Source organism: Mustela erminea, chromosome 7 (assembly GCF_009829155.1).
Source record: "Mustela erminea isolate mMusErm1 chromosome 7, mMusErm1.Pri, whole genome shotgun sequence".
Lineage (NCBI taxonomy): Eukaryota > Metazoa > Chordata > Mammalia > Carnivora > Mustelidae > Mustela > Mustela erminea.
In genome coordinates, this window is record NC_045620.1 from 128,783,053 (window position 1) to 128,804,674 (window position 21,622).

At 47.7% G+C, this 21,622-nt stretch overlaps 1 protein-coding gene and 1 non-coding gene across 3 annotated transcripts in view; both read right to left on the reverse strand.

Annotated features, from left to right (window-relative positions):
* The window catches only part of VSNL1 (visinin like 1), a 101,734-nt gene that overhangs the window by 45,133 nt on the left and 34,979 nt on the right, over window positions 1-21,622 (reverse strand). For both annotated transcript variants that reach the window (XM_032353255.1, XM_032353254.1), the window contains exon 2: window positions 12,374-12,540. In XM_032353255.1, the coding sequence (XP_032209146.1) occupies window positions 12,374-12,535 (162 nt within the window). In that variant the 5' untranslated portion in view covers window positions 12,536-12,540. The remainder of the gene's footprint in view (window positions 1-12,373; window positions 12,541-21,622) is intronic.
* On the reverse strand, window positions 20,853-20,959 carry LOC116596628. Its single transcript, XR_004288216.1, has one exon. It is a non-coding gene; the product is annotated as a U6 spliceosomal RNA (small nuclear RNA).

Sequence of the window (21,622 nt, forward strand, 5' to 3'; positions counted from 1 at the left end):
ACCAGGAAAGTGTGTCTGTGGGTCATTCGCTTCTGCAGTGGGAGGTTGGCCACAACCAGAGAAGAAGGCGAGGGGAGAGGGAGATGGCCGCTGGGTAGGTAACCAAATGTGTCTGACACCTCAGTTAATCGAGCCCCCCCTTCGTGTCTCCTTGGGTCAGTGCCAGCCATTATGGGCATGATCCTATAATGTGTGGACATTAAATGTCCTTAAGAAGGATGCTGCAATTCCTCGTGGTGGGTGGGCTTCTCCAACCTCATGGAGACAGTCAACCCACTGGGTTTTCCACTGACCCAACTCCAGCACAGCCAACAAGGAGCTCTCGTGCTGTCAGACTCTGTCTCTTTGGCCCACATGTGTACGCTGAGGGGCAGGAAAGGCAGGTTTTCTGTTTTCTGATGGGAAACTGTGGACTTGGGAGCATGAAGGATTGCCCACTGCCCAGTGCAGCAGAGGGGCCAAGACACGGAATTGGCTCTGAGGCCACACCTCCCGCTCCTTCCCCCCACCACGTTCCAACCATAAGTCATCTAGAACCACACTGCTCATCTATTGGGTGTTTTTGTTTTTGAAGATTTTATTTATTTATTTGACAGATCACAAGTAAGCAGAGAGGCCGGCAGAGAAAGAGGGAGAAGCAGGCTCCCCACCGAGCAGAGACCCCGATGCGGGGCTCGATCCCAGGACCCTGAGACCATGACCCGAGCCGAAGGCAAAGGCTTTAACTCACTGAGCCACGCAGGCGCCTCCTCTTGGGTGTTTTTAATTAAAGACTATGGTTAGATAAACCACAGAGACCATCCTTATGAGCAGGGCTCGGACCCCCTGAGATTTCCATCCAGGACCCACCTACCTAGGAAAGAGCACCGGCAGTCAGGCCCAACCGCCTGCATTGGTGTTTATGACCTTGGGGAAGTTATTAACCACTTTGTGCCTCAGTTACCTCATTTGTAAAATGGAGGAAATAATGATACCTTCCTCATACACCCTTGTGAGGAACAAATGAATAATATATGCAGAGTGCTGTGCTTGGAACAGGGCCTGACACTCAATAAGCATTCAATTAATGCGGGCTATTATTACCTATTTATTATTCATCTCTGCATCTTGCCATCCTTTGATTTATTCTAGAAAGGACCTTAGGTGTGCCTAGTTTCTATGGTGTTTAATGTTGTAAAGCCAACCAGGGGCCCCACCCTGACTGGCCGGATAACTGTGTGTGTGTGAGAGGGGGAGACAGCCCCCTGGCACAGACAGTAAACTTGATCGCAAAGGATAACAGAAACGGTCCCCGCCTCCTGCCTCAATATCTAGTGTTGGGATGTTTTGCCTCAAATGGGATTCTGTCCCTCTGGGTCAGCCCTCGGTGGGGCCTGTGTGCCTGCCCCAGGGACCCTACCTGAGCGCCTTGTTCAGATGAAGTCCTGTTCTCCCATAGCCTTTCTCTGGAGTTAATGTAACTGCTCTGAGCTGTTAATGTCTGCTGCAGAGAAGTGCAAGGACGGGGGAGGGGGACCCTCTCCTCTCTGTGGTGAGCGGAGCCGCTGAGCCGCTGCTGGGAGCATTCCCTCTGGCCCCTGTGCCTGGAGCAGGCTCTTCTTTTCCTCTCTTCCCCTCCTCCCACACAGGAGCAGTGGAGGCTGGGCCAGCCTGGGGGGCTTGCAGGGAAATGTGGCCAAGACTGGTGCTCATGACTATAAGCCAAGGCGGGCCTCTCCAAAGGGAGGGACAGTCCCCCGGAGCAGATGGCCACTTGAGGCCACACAGAGCCAAACAGACCATGAAAGATTTCTCCTGCACAAGCACACATTGAGGCCAGAGTCCTCACATCTGGACTCCTGTCACCAGTCCCCAAGGCTCCAGTAAATCATAAGAGTGACCTTGAGCATTCACTGAGCACCTTTAATATCAAGCCCTTGCAAGGTACATACAGAGAATCATTCGATGGCTCTGGAAGCTAAAGACATGGGAAGTGGAGGAAGTGGAGGGCCCTGGGCAAGAATTCGCAGCTCTGACACCTCAGAGGTGTCGAAGCCCCCCTCCCAAAAATGCTTTGTCAGGTTCCACGGCTGGTCTTCCCACAAAGGAAGCTGCCTTTTCAAACACCTCGCACAATTCTAAGCCACCCTCTGGGTCTCTGAAAGAGGCATCCAAGCCCAAAATGATAACATGCCTGATCTGACCCTCATCCTTTGGTCATTTACTGTAATATATAATCACAAAAATACATCTTCCATTTTCCCTGAAAACAGTGTTAAGTCACACTGATAAGACAACCTAGCTTGTCTATAATTTCAAGCCCAAACATGTTGAGTTTGTTTTTTAGCTGAGAGAGAAGGAATTTCATCTACAGAGGAGTTGGGCAGGGGGCCTGATGGAATGGGTGCTGCTTGTCATAGCCAGATCCAGAGGCTTCGTGGCACACCCGATGTCATTGTTGTCACCCCAAGAGATTTAATGAATTCACCTTCTTCCCAGCAAGTCACCACCAGCTCCTCACCATAACAGAAACAAAGGCCCAGGGAAGTCCTGCTCCCCAAGGGAGTGAAGGGCTCCCAGCCAGCCGTTCTGCTGGGGCCGGGACCAGGATGAGAACTGGAGTAGCCCTGTGGGCTCGGGTGAGCCTCTGCCACTGAAAAGAACAGGTGGGGTGGCAGCCTGGGCAGACAGGCGATGTAAAGGACAATTCCATAATGCCCCTGAACAGGGTCCCAGTCATTCCGAGATCTGGGCCCTGTCCACCTCCTGCTTACCACCTGCCCTGTGGAGGGAGTGCGTTCATTTTGTCTAAGTTCACCCCAGGATCACAGCCCCCTGCCCCGCTGCCTGGGAAGCCTTGCCGGACCCTCCGTCTTCCTTCCCCTCCCCTGAGCTCCCAAAGCTCTGGAGGACCCACATCCTCACTTAGCTCTCTGCGTTGGTCTGCTTGCGAGGCATCTCTCTCCCTAGACGGCGGGGGACTTGCGTGGGTGTCCTACCTGTTGGTTCTCTCTGTCTTTAGTCCTGTGCTGCACACGCAAGGTACAGACAATAGTCAATGAATAACTCAGCCAACCTTTCCTAAGCCATTCACGGGAGGGCACACGGCAAGCTCCTGCAGCTTCCCTCACTGAGTCACCGAGAATGCTTATGAGGGAAATGAAAGTTAATGGCTCATGCCCGGGACCTTCCTTACGGTGTCTTAAGAAGCAGACAATGCGGGACGCCTGGGTGGCTCAGTGGGTTAAGCCGCTGCCTTCGGCTCAGGTCATGATTCCAGGGTCCTGGGATCGAGTCCCACATCGGGCTCTCTGCTCAGCAGGGGGCCTGCTTCCCTTCCCCTCTCTCTGCCTGCCTCTCTGCCTACTTGTGATTTCCCTCTGTCAAATAAATAAATAAAATCTTTAAAAAAAAAAAAAAAAGAAGCAGACAATGCCATGTCATCAGAACGTCTGCGGTCGTCTAACACCTCTTGGTAGGAAAGCACCTGTTCACCTGGTCCCCAAGATTCAGAACTTTAGGGCTTTTCTGGCACCTGATGGCCTCTGTGATTGAGCCCCACTCACATCTGCAACCTCACTTGTCCCCTGATACCTGGGCGGTCACTCGACAACAGCTGCTGGCTATTCCCCCTTACCACCCAACGGTCTCCCTGCCCCTGTGCCCTTGCTTAGGTTGTCCCTCCTCTTAAGGAAAACCTCAAAGCTACAGATCCTATCTGCATTTCAAGGTATCTTGAAATCTTCAGTGAAGATATTTACACGGACATTTGCTAGGCTGGAGTACTTGCACCAGCTTTGGCACAAATGCCATTTTTCTCTGTGGTCTTTTGGCTCTCTACATGGACTGTTCGAGTAGGCTGTTAGCCCTTTAAATGAAGGAGGCAGTCTGGCTTGAATTCTTCAGCCCCCATTGGCTCTTGGTTACAGATTTGTTATATATATTGCTCAAAGTGCTTGTTGAAGATGGTTGACTTCTAACAGCTTCTCTGAATTACCATCTACAGAGGGAGTCTCCTCCACTGGACCTAAGGAGGCCCTTGGACATTTTGTAGTTGGATTTATCCCTATTTTGCTCCTGACTCCCCACCCCCCAATGTCTCCCCCATTTGGACTGCATTTCCACTGAGAGGGGAGAAGTGACTTAGAGCTCAGGACAGGTGACAGGACAGCAACATCAGGAGGTCACAAGGATGGAACCCCAAGCTCCGTAACTACCCTCAGAAGGAAACATCTGCGGTTCAAGACCCATTCCCAGTGGAGCCAGGAGAACGAATAATCAATGACAGAGAGCATGTTTCCAGCAAGTGCTCTGTGGGCGGAACGGAAGGAGGGAGGAAATGATTCCCACCAAGGTGAGTCCACGGTACCGGATCCAAACCTCCGCGGTCCTCTCAAAGGTCAGAAAAATCCAGTAATGTAAAGCAGCTTTTATAGTGAGAGGTCCAGACAGATTTTGTGTCTTCAAGTCCAATTCTGTAATAAAAATGGGCTATTTCTGCCTCTTTGGCTCTATTTCCAAAGAGAAACGGATTGTCCTTTAACAATTAGCTGCAGAGAATAGCTAAAGGGAGAGTACGTCCTTCTGGCTTGAAACTGCTATAATCGGGCTGGAGTTGAGACACATCCTTTCGGGCGTGTGAAGCAATGAAGAAGCAGCTCAGCCTTGGACTGCCCCCTGACTCCCAAGGGCTTCGGTTTCCTCCTGTGTAAAATGGGGGGAGATAGGGGGTGGGCGGACTGAGAGACTTTGAAAGAGCTCTTTCCGACCTTATCCTGAGGGCAGAGGAGTTGAGGTATCATCTAAGAGCATTCCTTCGGATATCATGGCCGCAATGACCATTGATATCTCTCGAACTGACACCTGCCCTATCACCGTAAAGCAAAATCCCAAGGTGTGGAAGCCATCCAAAATAACTTCACACCCTGTGAGGCAGGAGAAGGTTATCATTGCCACCCCTCTGGGATAAATGCTCTCTCTAATGCAAGACGTGCCGGTAGCTAGCTATTCCCTGAGACAATCTCGCCATAATAAAATGCCTTCGGAGCCTCCCATGGGACTTTGTTTTCCCAGAACTACAACTTCATTGTCATCTCTTCCTCAAGATTTCAGCCCTTAGCTCTTGTTTTGCACATTAATTCAAGTTGAAGTGCACCCTCGATCATGTTGGCAAACATTCCAAATGGAAATGAATTCCCAGGTTCTCACTAAAAATTGCAACGTCCCCACCAGCCCAATCTGGATGACATTTGTGTCTTATGCAATATCTGTTTCCCGAGGGAATTAAGATGTTTCTGTATATAGTTCTGCCTAACAAATTTTTAATAAGGTCTACTCCTCATTACCTCTTAGGAACGAGCAGAGTCTGAGTCCCTGAAAACTGATCATCCGAAAATCTGTTTTGAGCCAAGAGTTTTATTTTCAAAATTGATTGGAATCCGATGTTGAGAAGCCATGGTAGCCGTCTCTGGGTAGGCTGGCATCTGGAAGCGCTCCCGTGCCCAGGTGCCGAAGGTCAAGCCACTAATGAGCCTTTCCTGGGCAAGACGACTCGCTATTTCTGGCTCACTAGAGTCTCCCCGTTGGACAGATTAGGAAGCTGAGAGCTAGAGTGGTTTGTTGATTTATTTAACAAATGCTTAAGCACAGGGCTTCCCCAAGGTCACATGGCTAGTATGCGGAAGCGGCAGGTACACATTCAGCCTTCCGGTGAAACCCACCGGATTTATGTGTACTCAGGCAAAACACAAGAGCAGTGTAGGCTCTGGGGAGTGGAGAAGGGCTCTAACTAGTGACAGGGTGAGAAAAGCTTGCATAATTGTGTTGTAAAGACATAATATCCTTGTAGAAGGAGGCGGGGTGGGGGGGACCGAAGTCACTGAGCTGCAGGGGAGGAAGAGACTGTTCCTGCTTTGAGAATGGAGGGACCAAGGACGGCTCTCCTGGGAGAAGCTTCTGAGCTGGTCCCGGAAGCATGGCTAGGATGGAGCGACAAGGGAGCACTGGAGGCATTCTGCTTTGCAACAAAGTAGACTAGAGAAGCTTCCAGATGCTTGCTCCTAAATGTAGCCAAGAGGACCCAGGACGCACAGCAAGGTGGAGAGAATGCTGCTTGCAAGGGGGGGACAGTCCTCATTTGTGCTGGTCTCTCTTGGGCCTTGGGCAAGTCTCCTGACTTTCCAGCCACTAAGCCCTGAAGTGAGGGAACTTTACTCCAGAGGCTCCTTCCACGGTAGGTCGAGGTGAGCGCCAAGTGAGCGGACCGTCAGAGAGAACCAGTGAGAGTGTCAACAAAGGTAAGGGACTTAGACAAAGGAGAGCAGAGAGGGATAGAGGGAGGGAGAAACAAGAAAGAAGGACCGTGGTCAGAGCCCCTGCTGTGTACAGCTTTTTCTTCCACAGGTGGTTTTCACCTTCTCTCAGCCGGATGGCCAAGGGGTCCTTGTGTGTTTCATTTTGTTATGTTTTGTTTCAGACTAATACGCTGCGTCTGTGGGCCTCCTGCCAAGGCCATAAGAAGCGGCTCTCAAACACAATCGTTATTTTTTATTCCCACCTTTGGGATTCTAGTCAGTGACACTTTTGAGAGTCCAGACATAACCACAGCTCCTTATGTCCAAATCACACTTCCTTTGAGGATCAGCTTCAATATGACCTTCCCCTCCAGCCCTCTGCGGGCCCAGAGGCCCTTCCTTGTCTTTTGTGGGCCTCATCACAGGTGCAGGTAGATGGACATTGTGAGCCTGCACTTGACCGCTGGCTGCTCGACGGCAGACCAGACCACCGTGGGCCAAGGAAAGGAACCCTGACGTTCTCGACTGGCTCAGGGCCTCCAGAGAACCCGGCCCGCAGATGTGCTCAGGAGAGTGGATGGCGAACCGGGATTGCATTTTATCCCACTGGGGCATTCCTATTTTCATTTTCATGGGGCTCTGGACAAAACACAATTTAATTAATAGCCCCAAATCAGGAAAACATCTCTTGCAAACTGGAAACAAGTTTAACAGGGTGCAGGGAAGAAATTATCATTCTTATTTCCTGTAGTTTAAAAGGGGATATTTCTTCATTTGTGTAGAAAAAGTATAGTTTAAAAAGGGATATTTCTTCATTTGTATAGAAAAAGTGTAGTTTAAAAGGGGATATTTCTTCATTTGTCTTGGTGTCAGTTAAGACCCACTGGCTCTGCTGTCTTGGGAATTAGAATGTTAAGCCTGCCCATGGTTAGAAACATCTTTAGTGGTTCCTAACTTTTCTTATGGAAAATCACCATATGGAACACTTTATAAACCTGACTAAAGCTATCCCAAGAAAGCATAGGTACAAACTTTCACACACCATCTCAGTGTATACAGAATTCTGGGAGCCTACTCAAGGATACTCCCGGTTAAACTCTAGTCTTCTCAAAATGTCATTCATGGATTTTCTCCATTAGAACGATCTATGGGGTCTTCCTTGGAATCCATTTGCTGGGGCTCTGTCCTCGGCCCAGTGAAACAGCAGCCCTAAGGAAGGGGCCCAGCAATCTGGCAATTAAATAATCAGCCCTAGTGATTTTGAGACACATTCAAGTTTGAATTGGCCATTGATGTAGATCGACCTTTTCATTTGCAAAGTCACTAGATCAAAGTCACATCTTAAATAGGGCAAAATGAGATGCAAATGTTTTATGTTATATTCTATAAAAAAAGATTACATGCCTAAAATCCTAAACTTATTATATGTTTGCATCTAAATTTCAGGAAGCATACCTTTACTCCTGACACTAGTTTTTATTATTTTTTTTTTTCAATATTTTGGTTTTTTTTAAAAAGGTTTTTTTTCCCTCTTTTTTTTTTTTTTTTAATTCATTTGAGAGAGCTACAGAGACAGAGACAGAGGGAGAACAAGTAGAGGGAGAGGGAGAGGGAGAAGCAGACTTCCAGCTGAGCTGGGAGCCCAACATGGGGCTCGATCCCAGGACCTAAAGATCATGACCTGAACTGAAGCAGACGCTTAACCATCTGAGCCACCCAGGTGCCCTGATACTGGTTTTTAAGCACAAGAGCATAATTTGTGAGTAAAATTCTAAAACTCTATAGAGATTTATAGAATATGGTTGCGATACTTTATTAACTAGAAAATCTTTCTTATTCTATTAAAATATCTTTATCATAAAATGTTCAGGCGCTGCAGATTTTATGATATCATTTATTTTTATTTGTTTTCATACTTGTCTCTGAGTAGCTGTGTCAATAGAGTTTCGTTGAGAGGCATCTCGGGGGCTTAGTCGGTTAAGTATCTGCCTTGGGCTCGCTCATGACCCAGGGGACCTGGGATTGAGCTCCACGTTGCGGGGAGGTCCCCGCTCAGTGGGGAGCCTTCTTGTGCCTCTCCCTCTCCCATTTGCCCCTGTTCATGCGCTCTCTCTCTAATAAATAAATATCTTTAAAAAAACAGAGTTTTAGTGAGCAGACCTACTATTTCCAAAGCTTCAGACCTAGAAAATTTCTTATTGAATGGAATTCCGCCAATATATTTTTGTAAAGTAAACATGATACTGAGCTTGGAAAAGGTAAAAACTCTCTACTCAGAGACGTTTTATCTTCTAAAAGGCGAAGAGAAAAGGAAGTTTGCCTTTCATCACTGCATTCATTAACTTCTTATTTAATATTCCTTTTGAAATGAACCTTTCTTTCTCCTCTTGCCCCACCAACAAGCATTTATGTCATTGTGCCTTCCATGGGGGTTAACTGTGCCTTCTCGATTAGCCTGTGAGATCCCGGAGGGTAGGCAGGACCCATCCTTCAGTCACTTCTATATGTCTCCACTATGAGGCTCCCTGAGAAGGAGGTACACTGCCAGAATATAATTTTATCTATAATTCATTCAACAAACACTTACTGGTCGCAGGCTGTGTCAGTCTCTGTGCTCACTACTGGGTCTTACGTTGATTGAAATGAGGTGACTAGGGTCTACAGGACGAAAGAATGATCTGATCTAGGAAGGCTGGTGCCCAGACCTGTGTTCCGTGAAGCTCGCCCCAGCAGCTGTGTGTTGGAGGGGCTGGAGGGGACTGATGGGGGGCTTCCGTGGACCCCCGTTGCAAGGCAGGGCTGTGTTCTGCAGTGAGAGCGCCACGCCCATCTTCACTTTGCGTCCTACCTTCGCTCTTTCTGTGACACTAAGCCTCATTTTTCTGAACCTCAGTTTGAAACCTCAGTTTGAAACATTTTTAAACATAGACCTAAGGAAGGGGTTCTTTTCTATTTTGGATACAAAGCCTTCTAAAGTTGACAGTTTATCCTCCTGACCATGCAGAAGGGTCTCTTTCTTTAACCCACTCCTCCCAAGAGCAGGGTTCTATAGCAGCGAAGTGTCTCTCCTGGAGCCTGGGGTGGGTCGGGTTGGTAAGAGTAGACACACCAGGCTGACGACACAGACGGTGGGCAGAGGCCACAGGCAGTTTTGTTCACTCGGCTAAATTCTAGAATGTCTCCATGTCCACACTGATAGAGAAGGAGCCGCTGAAAAGTGCCTACTCACCAGGATAAGGACGATGCCTAGCTGAATATTTGCAGTTTGCAGTAGCATTAAAGGCAGTCTTTTCTGGTCAGCCCTTCTCTTGAGCCTTATTACATAATCCACATCTTTCTCTGGGCTTCTTCCTTCTCGCTTACCAGAGCTGTCTTTTCTTTACTCCCTGTATACGTGACATATTTCCTCTGCAGTTCCCCTTTGTATTATGTCTGTCCTTGCACAACTCTGGAAGGAGAAGACTGTGCCAGTTTTCAGGGGCGCCTGGGTAGCTCAGGTCATGATCTCAGGGTTTTGGGATTGAGCCCTGAGTCCAGCTCCCTGCTCAGTGCGGAGTCTGCTTCTCCCTCTGCCTCTGCCCCTCTCTTTGCTGGTGCTTTCTCTCTCTCAAATAAATAAATAAATAAAATCTTAAAAAAAAAAAAAAGGGTTTTGCCTGCTTTCTGATGATTCGACACAAGAACACAGGCTGAGTTTGAACACGGATGTTAAGAGGCTGCCAAGAATCTAAACTCCACCCAGAAAGTCAGATACTCTCTTCTTGGAATAAAAAAGTCCACTCTGGGCTGGGCGGGAGAGGTGGAGGAGGGCGATGCTATTGGTATATATACATCAGCTGTACCCCAAGATGTTGACCCTCTCTAACGTTTACAGGCCCCCCACCTCCATTTTGAGGCTGGTGCTGTCCCAGTGCTGAGTACCTCCAGCACGTAAAGGAAATACCTCATTTCCTGCATGTCAACTACTTCTCCGAAGGCGAGTCTCTCTCATTTTAAAAGACTCGTGGGGAAGGCGGCACACAGAGCTTTCTTAAACACGGAGTGACAGCTTGTATGACCTCCAGTGATACGAAAGAAGCTTTGACAAATCTCATTTGTCTGTACTTTCCTTGGGGCTGAGAGTGAAGACAGTGGTGAAGCCAGGCTCACTCCTGGGTGACAAAATGTGAGAAGATGTGACTTTGAAAACTGAAGAGAGTGGTTGAACAATAGAGGGAAAATGCATACCATCCTGCTTGTCGGCAAAAGCAATTTATAGCCATTGGATAATAAAAGCATTTCTCAGCACTTCTACATGAAAAAGCTCCATGTGATAAAAACTCATGTTTAAGGTCTTAGAAATGGCAAGTGATCTTATACTATCTATACGTATATACTCTATGTCTTATACTATATATATATGTATATACTATACCTGCCACTCTAAGCATACCTTTCTACATACATTTAAGGAGGTAGTTTTGTATGTACTTGGGGCCCTTGGCTGCTCAGCTTTGGCTTAACCATAATTCTGGGTCCCTGACACTCATCAGTGGTCCTTATGGGGTTTCTGAGCTTTTAATAATGCAGTAAGCTCCCATCTGCAAACTCACCCCCCAGACCACAGCTACCACTGAGATCAATCTATATCCAACGATGGGGTCCTACCCCCTTCCATCCATTGCCTTCTCTCCACTGGACGTAGCCATCAGTCTGGATCCGGTGTCCATCAGTCTTGCTTTCCTTTCCAATACAATTTTATTACGTCCTATGAAATATTTTTAAATCTGATTTGTGTTTAATTTAAAATATTTTAAGACTTACTTTTTGGGCTTGATGTTTCTGCGACGCTACAGTTCAAATGCTTTGCTATGTGAATAGATCGTAATTCACTTTCCACTCAGCCTCTGATGGGCATTTGGGCTGCTTCCCAGCTTTGCTACTGCGAACAGTGCAGCTGTGAGCTTTCTTATACTTGCCACTGCTTGTACACGTGTGAGGACGGAACTGCTGGGGCACAGGCGAGGTGAAGCACTCAACTTTGGGAGGGGAAAAGCAGTGTTAGTACTTGGTACAATCATGCCCCGCACAGAGATGTGGGTGCATAGCTCATGTTCCTCAAACTGACGGTCGCTACATTTATTTATTTATTTATTTATTTTAAAAGATTTTATTTATTTATTTGACAGAGAGAGATCACAAGTAGGCAGAGAGGTAGGCAGAGAGAGAAAGAGGGGGAAGCAGGCTTCCCACCGAGCAGAGAGTCCAATGAGGGGCTTGATCCCAGGACCTGAGCCGAAGGCAGAGGCTTAACCCACTGAGCCACCCAGGCGCCCCTGACAGTTGCTACATTTAAAGGATGAAAGTAATATTTACTATTTGGTATTTTAGTCAGAAAAAGTTCAAAGTAAAACAATGCCCTTCTTCTACAAGCCTGATATTCTATAAGCAGACACGAAATGGAATGTCTTAGATCTTACCAAATCTAGAACCAGTCCAACTGATAAACTCAGAAGAACCAAAATAATGCCACAACAATAGAGATTATACTTTCAATGAATGGTTTTAGCTAATGCCCAGGGTAAGATTAACCTGGACACAGTACAAAATGCTGAGTTAAGAGTCCATGTTGAAGACCTTGATGCTCAGATATGCACCAGACCTTCCCACCCCCTTCCAAATGTGCTGTGGTGGGAATCTAAGTTTTTTTTTTTTCTTATCTGCAAATAGGAGGCCATTTCCTGGTGAAAAAGCGTCCCGTGTACTTTCTCTTTAATGGAGAGAGGCGCAGATACCTTTAACAAGCCAAGCAATAGTGGAATTAGCAGGCGCGTCAATAACCATCCGCAAACACTATTGTCTGAGACTCCCACTGTGGTTTCACCCAGTGCCGGCATCTGAACTCTAGTCAGTGTTTTGATTGAACACTTGCTCTTCTTATTCAGAACCTGCTTTACTTAAGCCTGGAACAAAACACATCTCTGTGCCTTTTTAAAAACGTCCATTTTCCCTTTTGGTTGGAAAACCATCAGGCTGAAACGAACAGGCTCCTCGGAGTTGTGACGTTTCTCGAAGACAGCGCTTCGTGGCCTGAAGAGAACCAGAGACTGAAAACCACTTACCTTCACATAGAGCTGCTGAAATTCCTCGAGGTTCAGCCTCCCGCTCGGACAGTCCTTGAGGAAACCTTTGTACCACTGCTTGAGCTCATGCTCGTTAAACTCTGTGCTCTTCACCAGGTCCTCCATCACTTCGGGGGCCAGTTTGCTGTTCTGTTTCCCCATTCTGCCTGGAGAAAAGCAAATGAATGCAATTAGCCGCGATCATTTCAAACTTGATTAAGAGCCAAGTCCGAGGTCTGAGCAGCCTCTAGCGTGTCATATCAAGTCCCCCCGCCCCCACCCAGGTCGGCCTCCTTCTCTCTGGCATTCGAGAAAGGAGATGAGGGAGAAAGACCCTTCGAGCAGCTCGAAAAGGCTGTAGGGCTCATTCCCATCCATCACGCATCACGCGTCCCCGAACCCACAGCGTCGACCACCCCACGGAGAGGCAGCTGTCCTTGTTCGTGCTGCTCGTGTAAAGTGCACGGGCACTGTTTATATTCTCCTGGTATGAACTAGAGTGCATCAGCATTTGCTGCCTGGGTATCTAATTCCACATTTAGTTTATAAGGATATTAAGTGGGATTATTGACACACGCAATGAGAGGGCTTTACAGGCAAATGATTATAAGCAGACTTGGGAAATCTGATCGGCGATGGCAGGAAATCTCAGCTGGTTTAGTTCTAACGTTGCAGCTTTTTTTTTTTCTTTTTTAATGGAAACAGCTTATTTTTATTAGTCAAATTAATTCTCTTTCTCTGCTCTTCTTCAGAGGTTTCCTACGACGTTGCTGTCAATGTTGACAAACTTGGTGGCTTTTTAGAGAGATTGAGTGGTGAATTCCAGTTGACCTAATTCCATTCTGATGTTATTGCAGCTGGTAGGTAAAAATATAACTGTATAAAATAATGTTACCTATACCCATTATGTGCCAGGTTATTGACTGTATACCATGTGTGTTACTTAGAGCAATATTAATTAACTGCTGGATGCTTGGGTGGCTCAGTCATGAAGAATCTGCCTTCGGCTCAGGTCACGATCCCAGTGTCCAGGACACTGGCATCGAGCCCCACATCAGGTTTCCTGCTCAGCAGGCAGTCTGCTTCTCCCTTTCACACTCCCCATGCTTATGTTCCTGCTCTCACTGTCTCTCTCTCTCTTTCAAATAAATAAATAAAATCTTTTAAAAATATGTAAACCAACAGCTTTATCTTAAATTCCTTCCTTTTTTTTTTTTAAGATTTTATTTGAGAGAGAGAAACTTAACAAGAGAGAACATGAGCAGCGGGAGGGTTAGAAGGTGACTGAGAAGCAGACTGCCCTGCTGAACAGACAGCCCAATGTGGGGCTCGACCCAGGACCCTGGGATCATGGACATGAGCCAAAGGCAGACCTTCACCGACTGAGCCACCCAGTCCTTAAAAGCCACTGAAATTCCTTCCTTAATAAAATATATATAATAACAAAACTCTTCTCAGATTCACTGTGAGGACTAATTAAGAAATAGGTACACAATGATAAACAATATTCTAAAATTAAAATAGTTTTTGTATTAGTGCAGAAAAATTAAAGAGGATTCTTTAAAGTTTCCTTTAATGTTGTGGTGTTACAATTTAAAAAAAAAAAGAGTGAAAACTAAACAAATTAACCACAGGTTGATTTAAAAATTCAAATCAAGGGGCACCTGGTTGGCACAGTCAATTGTCTGACTCTTGGTTATATCTCAGGTCCTGATCTCAGGGTTGTGAGATCGAACCCCCGTCGGGCTCCCCACTCAGTGCGGAGTCTGCTTGAGATTCTCCCTCTCTGTCCCTCCCTCCTGCCTTCTCCCTTTCAAAAATAAATAAATCTTTAAAAAAATAAGTTAAATTAAAAGTGAAAATCTGAAGGATCACCAGAATAAGGAAAGTGTCACAAGATCTTCAAAATCCTGATACTAGAATTGAATTGGGCTTTGAAATCTTACCCACGTGCATCCAGGCCTTCAACATGCTTGAGACAAATTCTGTCCTCGGCTCTAGGCCGGTCTACAGTTGCAATCATCCCAGAAGGGGATCATCCCATACTTTGTTGTTTTTAATTTTTTGCCTTCTTCCACAACACATTCCACACCCATTGTCAGTGACCTTCCCTAACATTGAACAATTCTTTCACTGTGATGAAACCAAACCACTCTTGCTACTTCCAAGGAAAGCTATCTCATCGCATCATCGCAATCTAACACAATGAGAGGATATAATTAAAATGCCCATTTGTCTTCCAAGCTCTTCTGTTTGAGCAAGGGACCCGAGGATCAGCAACTATGCCCTTTATCGTGGAGCATCTCTCCTTATTTTTGCTCTTAATTTCAAGCTCCATGTCTCTTATTAGCAACTGTCTCTTGATTATAGGTACTGTGGGATCCCTCAGCTGGATATGGAAATCAAGTTGGGTACTCAGGTGTCAAGATTAATTAATCTGGGTGAGAAAACTGTAATCCGTGGTTATCCTGCTAATCAAAAGGTGTATTACCAAACTTCCAGGACTTCACTCTGTCGTCTACAGTCGAGAATTACAAATTTTCATTATTGAACCAGAATCTCCCCTAACAATAACAGCTGCTGAATGCTGAGTGTTGGCTGTGGGACAGGCACTGTGTTGAGAACTTTATGCCCTCAATCTTTAACCCTATGACAGCTCAGCAGTGAGGATTAGGGCAGCTCTCTTGTACAGGATCATGCAAGTAGTGTGTGGCAGAACCAGAACTTGAACCTGGATTAGTAAGACTCCAGTACACAATCACAGACAGGTGGATGGAAGGCATCTGAGGAGGAACGGGAGGAGCAAATGCAGGAAGGTTTGTGAGGCTGAATCAGTGCCTCTTGGCAATGAAAGAAGAGAAGAGAGAAGGACCCGTCACTTTGCCAGGCCCTATTTTGGAAAAGACTGTTGGAGTTAACTAAAACCTTAAGCTAGAGTGAGTTTGTATTCGTGATGGGAAAATGGATTAAGTGTTATTAAAAACTGCCTCTCCCCAATGCCTTTAGAAAGTCAACAGCATGAGGACGCCTGGGTGGTGCAGTCAGTTGAGCCCCTGACTCTTGGTTTTGGCTCAGGTCCTGATCTCAGGGTTGCGAGATCAAGCCCCGCAACAGCGTGGAGTCTCCCGCTCAGCGTGGAGTCTGCTTAGAGATTCTCTCTCTCCTTCTCCCTCTGACCCACCTGTGTACCCTCCAATAAGAAATCTTGAAAAAAAAAAAAAGAAAGAAAGAAAGAAAGAAAAAAAGAAGAGGTTGGTCTCACACAGGGAACATGGTGAGGACCATGAATCACAGTTTTGGAGACTCACAGGCCTCACATCATGCTTCCCGGTCACGGGTCATGGTCAGCCACTATCAGCCAGGTGTGCCTGGCGGTGAGATGAATCACGGGGAAAATCAAGTTCTGGCCAGACCCTGTTTGGATTGATTGACTCCAGCCCACCTTCTGCATGGCTGCCTGAATGAATTTCTCAAATACAAACCTTACCATCTGAGCCTCTCCCTAAAACTGTCAACACTTCTCATTGTCTGCAGGATGTGGCCCCTTCTCCCTCGCCTGGCGCTTGTCCTGCCTACTCACATCCTCATTTGCTGCCCATCTGTCTTTTCACTTGTTCAGCAGGCTTCTCCTCTTTCTTTACGTAACCTCAGCTCACACACCGCCCCCTCTGAGAAACCTTTGCGGACTTTCCAAGGCTGATGTAGGCGTCCTTTCTCCAAGGAATCTCCACTCCCTGGTAAAAGCTTCCCTGGTCATCATTTATCTCTCTACTGGATTGTTAGTTTCTTGAGGAGAGGATGATCTTTTATTTATGTTTTCATCCCTGCTACCTCAGACTAGGTGCTCGACGAGTATTTTTTGAGGAAAAGAATGAATGAAGGGCCCTGAACCACTGTGAGGTAGGGACTCAAGGACCTTGGCACTGGTCTTCATCAAGTTGTGGTATTTAGTACGTTCCTTTCTGGGAGAATCAGTCTCATAGTAATCTGTATAGGAGAAGAGTCAGTGCCATCATGCGTATAAATATAACACTCAGGCAACAGATGGGAGGGATCTTTCTTTTCGCCGTACGGAAAATCGCCTGCCCACCCGGAGACTGTTTTTTTGTTGTTGCCTTCCTCACTAAATTTTGAACATCTTAAAGCCAATATCCTCAGGATTCGGCATAAAGGTGGTGCTTAGTGATGTCGGATGCAAGAAGGAGAGCAGGGATGGGTTAAGAGGCCCTACCTCTGCCCCCTCTGTCCCGGAACTACCGTGAGAGAGGCCCACGGTGTCTCTCATTATGGGCCCAGGACAACAGAAAGGGGAAACATGACCATAAAACTTACCGCATTCCCAATAAAAAGATCTCATGACACACATAAAGTAAAATAAAAGAATCCATGTGTGTGTGCGTGTGTGTGTGTGTGTGTGTGTGTGTGTGTAGGGGGGGGGCAGGTAATTCCTGTTCTGTTTCTAGTTCATTCTGTGATCTTGGGCCAGATCCTTTCCTCCTCTGTTGCTCAGTTTCCCCATTTGAAAAACAAGTCAGTTGGACCAAATGACCTTTAAGCCCTTCCAACCGCACTGTTCACTGATCAGCAGCTGAAGTTCTGTAAAGCTGAAAAGATGAGTCACAGACTTCAAATCGGCTTGTCTCGAAAGAGTATACACATGTTGGCTCTGTGGGTTTTTCACCTGGGTACCCGTCAGTACTTGAATATTTGTTGCCTAAGAAGGGAGGGGACAGACATGGGGGTGTATGATTTTAAAGCTAGCATTCGGGTTATAAGATAAAAACCAGCCAATCCCAACCCAAATGATTTCTCACGGTTTGCAAGGCATTAGAGAGACTCAGTGTTAGCCAAGGAACAGGCCTGATGGGGGAGATCTGGTGTGGGTAAAAGAAGCAGAAATGAGCCCATGGGTGAGGAAAGCCTAGCACAACTTCCCAAGGATACCCAGAAAAGACCATATTTTTTAAGATTTTTTTTTTAATGTATTTATTTGACAGAGATCACAAGCAGGCAGGGAGAGAGAGAGAGAGAGAGAGAGAGAGACAGAGGAGGAAGCAGGCTCCCCGCTGAGCAGGGAGCCCGATGTGGGACTCGATCCCAGGACCCTGAGATCATGACCTGAGCCGAAGGCAGAGGCTTTAACCTACTGAGCCACCCAGGCGCCCCAAGACCACATTTTTATACTCAATAGTTTACAAAAGGCTCCGTGCAACAACAGTTACCCATGTAACTGGACCCATGTCCAGTAAGAAAGAGGTTATTACCACCCCCTCTTTACTGATGAGGGCTTTGAAGCTCAGAGGAATGGGTACTCTGTCTTAGCTCAACCAGCAGAGAAAGATTCGTACAGAACAGAAGTCATTCTTCAGGGGCGCCTGGGTGGCTCAGTGGGTTAAGCCTCTGCCTTCAGCTCAGGTCATGATCTCAGCGTCCTGGGATGGAGCCCCACATCTGGCTCTCTGCTCAGCAGGGAGCCTGCTTCCTTCTCTCTCTCTCTCTGCCTGCCTCTCTGCCTACTTGTGATTTCTCTCTCTGTCAAACAAATAAACAAAATTAAAAAAAAGAAGAAGCAGTCGTTCTCCAGAACCCCACTGGTTTCCTAACACAGGCCACCATCTTCTCCTGCCTGGATTCTGCAAACACTTTCTCACCGGCCTGCCTGCCTTGAGTCTTGCCTGCCTCTCTTCCACTTCCTACCTAGTCTCAATAGCAGAACTGCAGAGCCGAGGAACCAGGGCGTGAATGAGCGCTCTTAGCACAGATCTGGGAGACTTCCTGTAGGAGGAAAAGGCCGGCCAGGGGAGGCAATGGGCGCCCATGCGCTTCATTCCTCCACAAACCCTTTGCGTCTCAGAGAGAGAGAATTCAAGGAGCATATGTGTATGTGCATGTGTGTGCTGGCCCAAGCTTGTCCTTTACCCGCTCCGATATCGAAGGCCGGCCTCCCAGAACACAGCAGGGCCCGCTGAGTGCGAGGAGGTGCACAGACCAGCAGGCCTGGCTTCTCCCAGGTAATCCGGCCATGAGCCTGGCTGAACCTTGGCGAGATTCGTGCAGAGCCTGGGGGTCGAGATGGAGAGGCCCAGGCACTCATGCGGATACACAACAGGTTAAGCACAGCAGTGCGGAAACAGGCCTGGAGGTACAGCTCGAGGGGAGGAAGGGAGGACTTGCGGGGCTCAGTTGGAGGCTGAGGGAGTACAGAGCCAGGCAGAGCAGAGCCGGCTGTAGTGTCAGATTACGGGGCCAGCCCTGAATACAGCCGTGCTCTCTCTCAGCCCTGGGCTCCTCACTTGTACACCGAAATAACTGGAAGAGACAGGCCCTGTCATGCTTAGCCTCCTGCCTAGATGACTCCTTCTTTTCCTTCCCACTTGTCTAAACAACCAGGCTAGGTTCCAACGCTGTCTTCTCTGTGACACTTCTCCACAAGCTCTTACCAGCCCCTCTTCTCCTTCTTGATGGAACGGTTTGCATCAATAATGACCCACGGCCCAGTTAGCTCTGGGCAACTCAACTTGGCGGACATTTGCAGGTGTTGTCTACGAGAAAGGTTCTGTGCTAGGCACGGTGGGAGAAAGACGTGGTTCTTGAAAAGCTCAGAAATGAGGGCAGGAGACGTTCCTGCCCATGGGAATGTGGGGTACGATGAGATGAGTGCTCAGATCAGAGAGACACAGAGCACAAGGGACAGCGACAACGGACCACCAGGTCAGGCAAGTTCACCTGACTGGTCCCCAGGTGAGAGCTCTAAGTTGGTGTTCCCCAAGCTTGCCTGGGGAACAGTGCTACAGTGCGACAGTGCTACTGTCGTTAAAAATGCAGCTTCACGAGACCCTCCCTCAGAAGCAAATCTATACTTTCAACAAGCGACTCGGGTCCATTGTGGGGGCACTGATGAAAACCATGAACACAAATCAAAGTAGACAGTCTGAGGAGGAAGCATTCCAAGAAGCGCAGACATAACCCAGTTCTCGCTGATGCCTCACTCCCTCTGCCTGACACCTCTGATGTTGTTTCAAGATCCTGTATTGAGGACTAACATTAGGAATTTAAGGGGCACCTGGGTGGCCCAGTCAGTTAAGCTTCTGACTCTTGATTTCAGCTCAGGTTCTGATCTCAGGGTCATGACATTGAGCCCCGTGTTGGGCTCCACGCTGTGCGGTGTCTGCTTAATTTTCTCTCTACCCCTCCTTCTGACCCTACCCACCCTTAAAAAAAAAAAAAAAATTAAAAATCTCTCAGCTAGAGAAGACCAAAGCTTGAAAAGATTTTCCTTAGGGCTCTTTTGCTTGAATTCCCCTGATTTTAGGCGAGAGAGTTTGAGGCTCTCCAAGATCACGTGGGCACCCCAATGGCAGAGTAGGCATGAGAACCCTGGTCTCCCGACCCAGCTGGGTGCTCTCAGCCTCCTACCCCAGCAGCGAGCTGTCCCCATACCAAACACCCAAAGCCTAGGAGCCAGGACACATGTTTATCTCTGAGCAGGGATGTTGAAACAATCTCCATCACCACCTCCCTTGGATCCTATAAACAAATGAAACTAGGTTGCTAGTTTCCAGAGACTGTTAAAACCACCCTGAAAACCAGGCCTCAAAGTTGCCAAGTGCTCTGTGTGGCGGTTTCTTTTCTAATAAGGACAATTATCTGACACGATGGCTCTATCTACCCCTCTAGTCTGGCTCCTCCCAAGGCCCCAGCAGCATCTCTCTAAAGGCAGAGTGTGGGTCCCTGGCTGGCCTTTCCATCTCTGGGGACCAGAGAAGCTTCAGAAAAGGCGAGAAATCCTTTCTTACGGCATTCTCTGATGACTTTACCTCAAGTCCTAAACCTCGTGGGACTGCCGAGGTGTGGCTCACAAGCATAACACAGGAGGGAGGTTAGGAGGGCGCAGACTGCATCCTGGGGACTCAAGGCCAGAGTCCTTATCTGATCTGCAACGGGAAAACGTTTTGATGGCAGTGGCAAAGGCCCTGTCAGGGCAAGTGACAACAGTTCCAACCCAGAAAGAACAATAAATACCTGAAGGTGAAAGCAAAGTGGGCTCCAGGGAGCAAAAAATCATCTGCTCTAACCCCTTCATTTTCTAGAAGCGTCCCAGGAAGGTTAGGAAACTTGTGTGAGGGAATAGGGCAAGTCCATAACAGGGCCTAGCTAGCAGCGCCCTGACTAGTTAGCCTCGGCAGGACGACACGGTGGCTGCCATGATGCCCAGGCTTGTGACTCTTGGGCACTGACATGGGCTGAGGGTCCTAGGCTCTGCAGGACCAGAATGAGCCACACCAGTTCCCTGTGACCGGGCTGTGAAGAATGGTGGTCTTCCTTAGGCCTGCCCCAACTGCTTCCAGAAAGTTCCCACCCGAGTGCTCCCTCTGCAGCTCAGGTGTGGAGTCTGAAGGCATTGCCTGGGGACAGCCCTGACCCAAGATGGCAGCTGCTGGTGGACATTAGCCCTTGGATCTGACTAAGCGGTTCTTTTTTAAATATGAAACGCTTCACAAATTTGCGTGTCATCCTTGCGCAAAAGCCATGCTAATCTTCTCTGTATTGTTCCAATTTTAGTCCATGTGCTGCCAAAGCAAGCACTGACTAAGTGGTTCTAAACTAAATCTCCCCTGGTAAGCAGGTGGCAGGTGCTCAGGAACTCTGATCTATAAGGGGGTCAAGTGGCCCGACCAGCCCAGGGGGTCAGACTCCACCGCCTTCGTCCTCCTATGCCAGGCACAAAGAACATCACTCAAGCACCTGGGAAGCACGGCTAAGCCCGAAGCCACCTTGGTGCCAGGGTGTTAAGCTAGGACTTGGGGAAAGTTTCTACTCTGACTCAGTCCATCTGGTGGGTTCCCTTCCCCTTTCTGTTTGGTCACAGTGTCTCTTTCATTTTTCACTGGACTTAGTTGAGTGGGACAAAAAAGTGGGCTGGAGGCAGACCCGGGGTCAAATGATGTTCCCGCCGCGCACAAGGTATGTGACTTATGAGCAGCAACTTGGCACACTGGAGGCTCAGTTTCCTCATTTGTCAGATGGAAACAATGAGATTTGCGCACAGGGCTGTTACGAGAATCAATGAAATAACACACTGAATTCCTACCCACAGTGCCTTCCAAGTAGCAGGTGTTCAACAAACAGTAGCTATTATTAGCCTCATCATCGGACCCAGCAAACTGGGCTGCTCCAGACGATGGGGAGGCAAACTTTTCAAGATCCAGGCCCATATATCTACACGTCACCTTAACCTTGACACCGCTT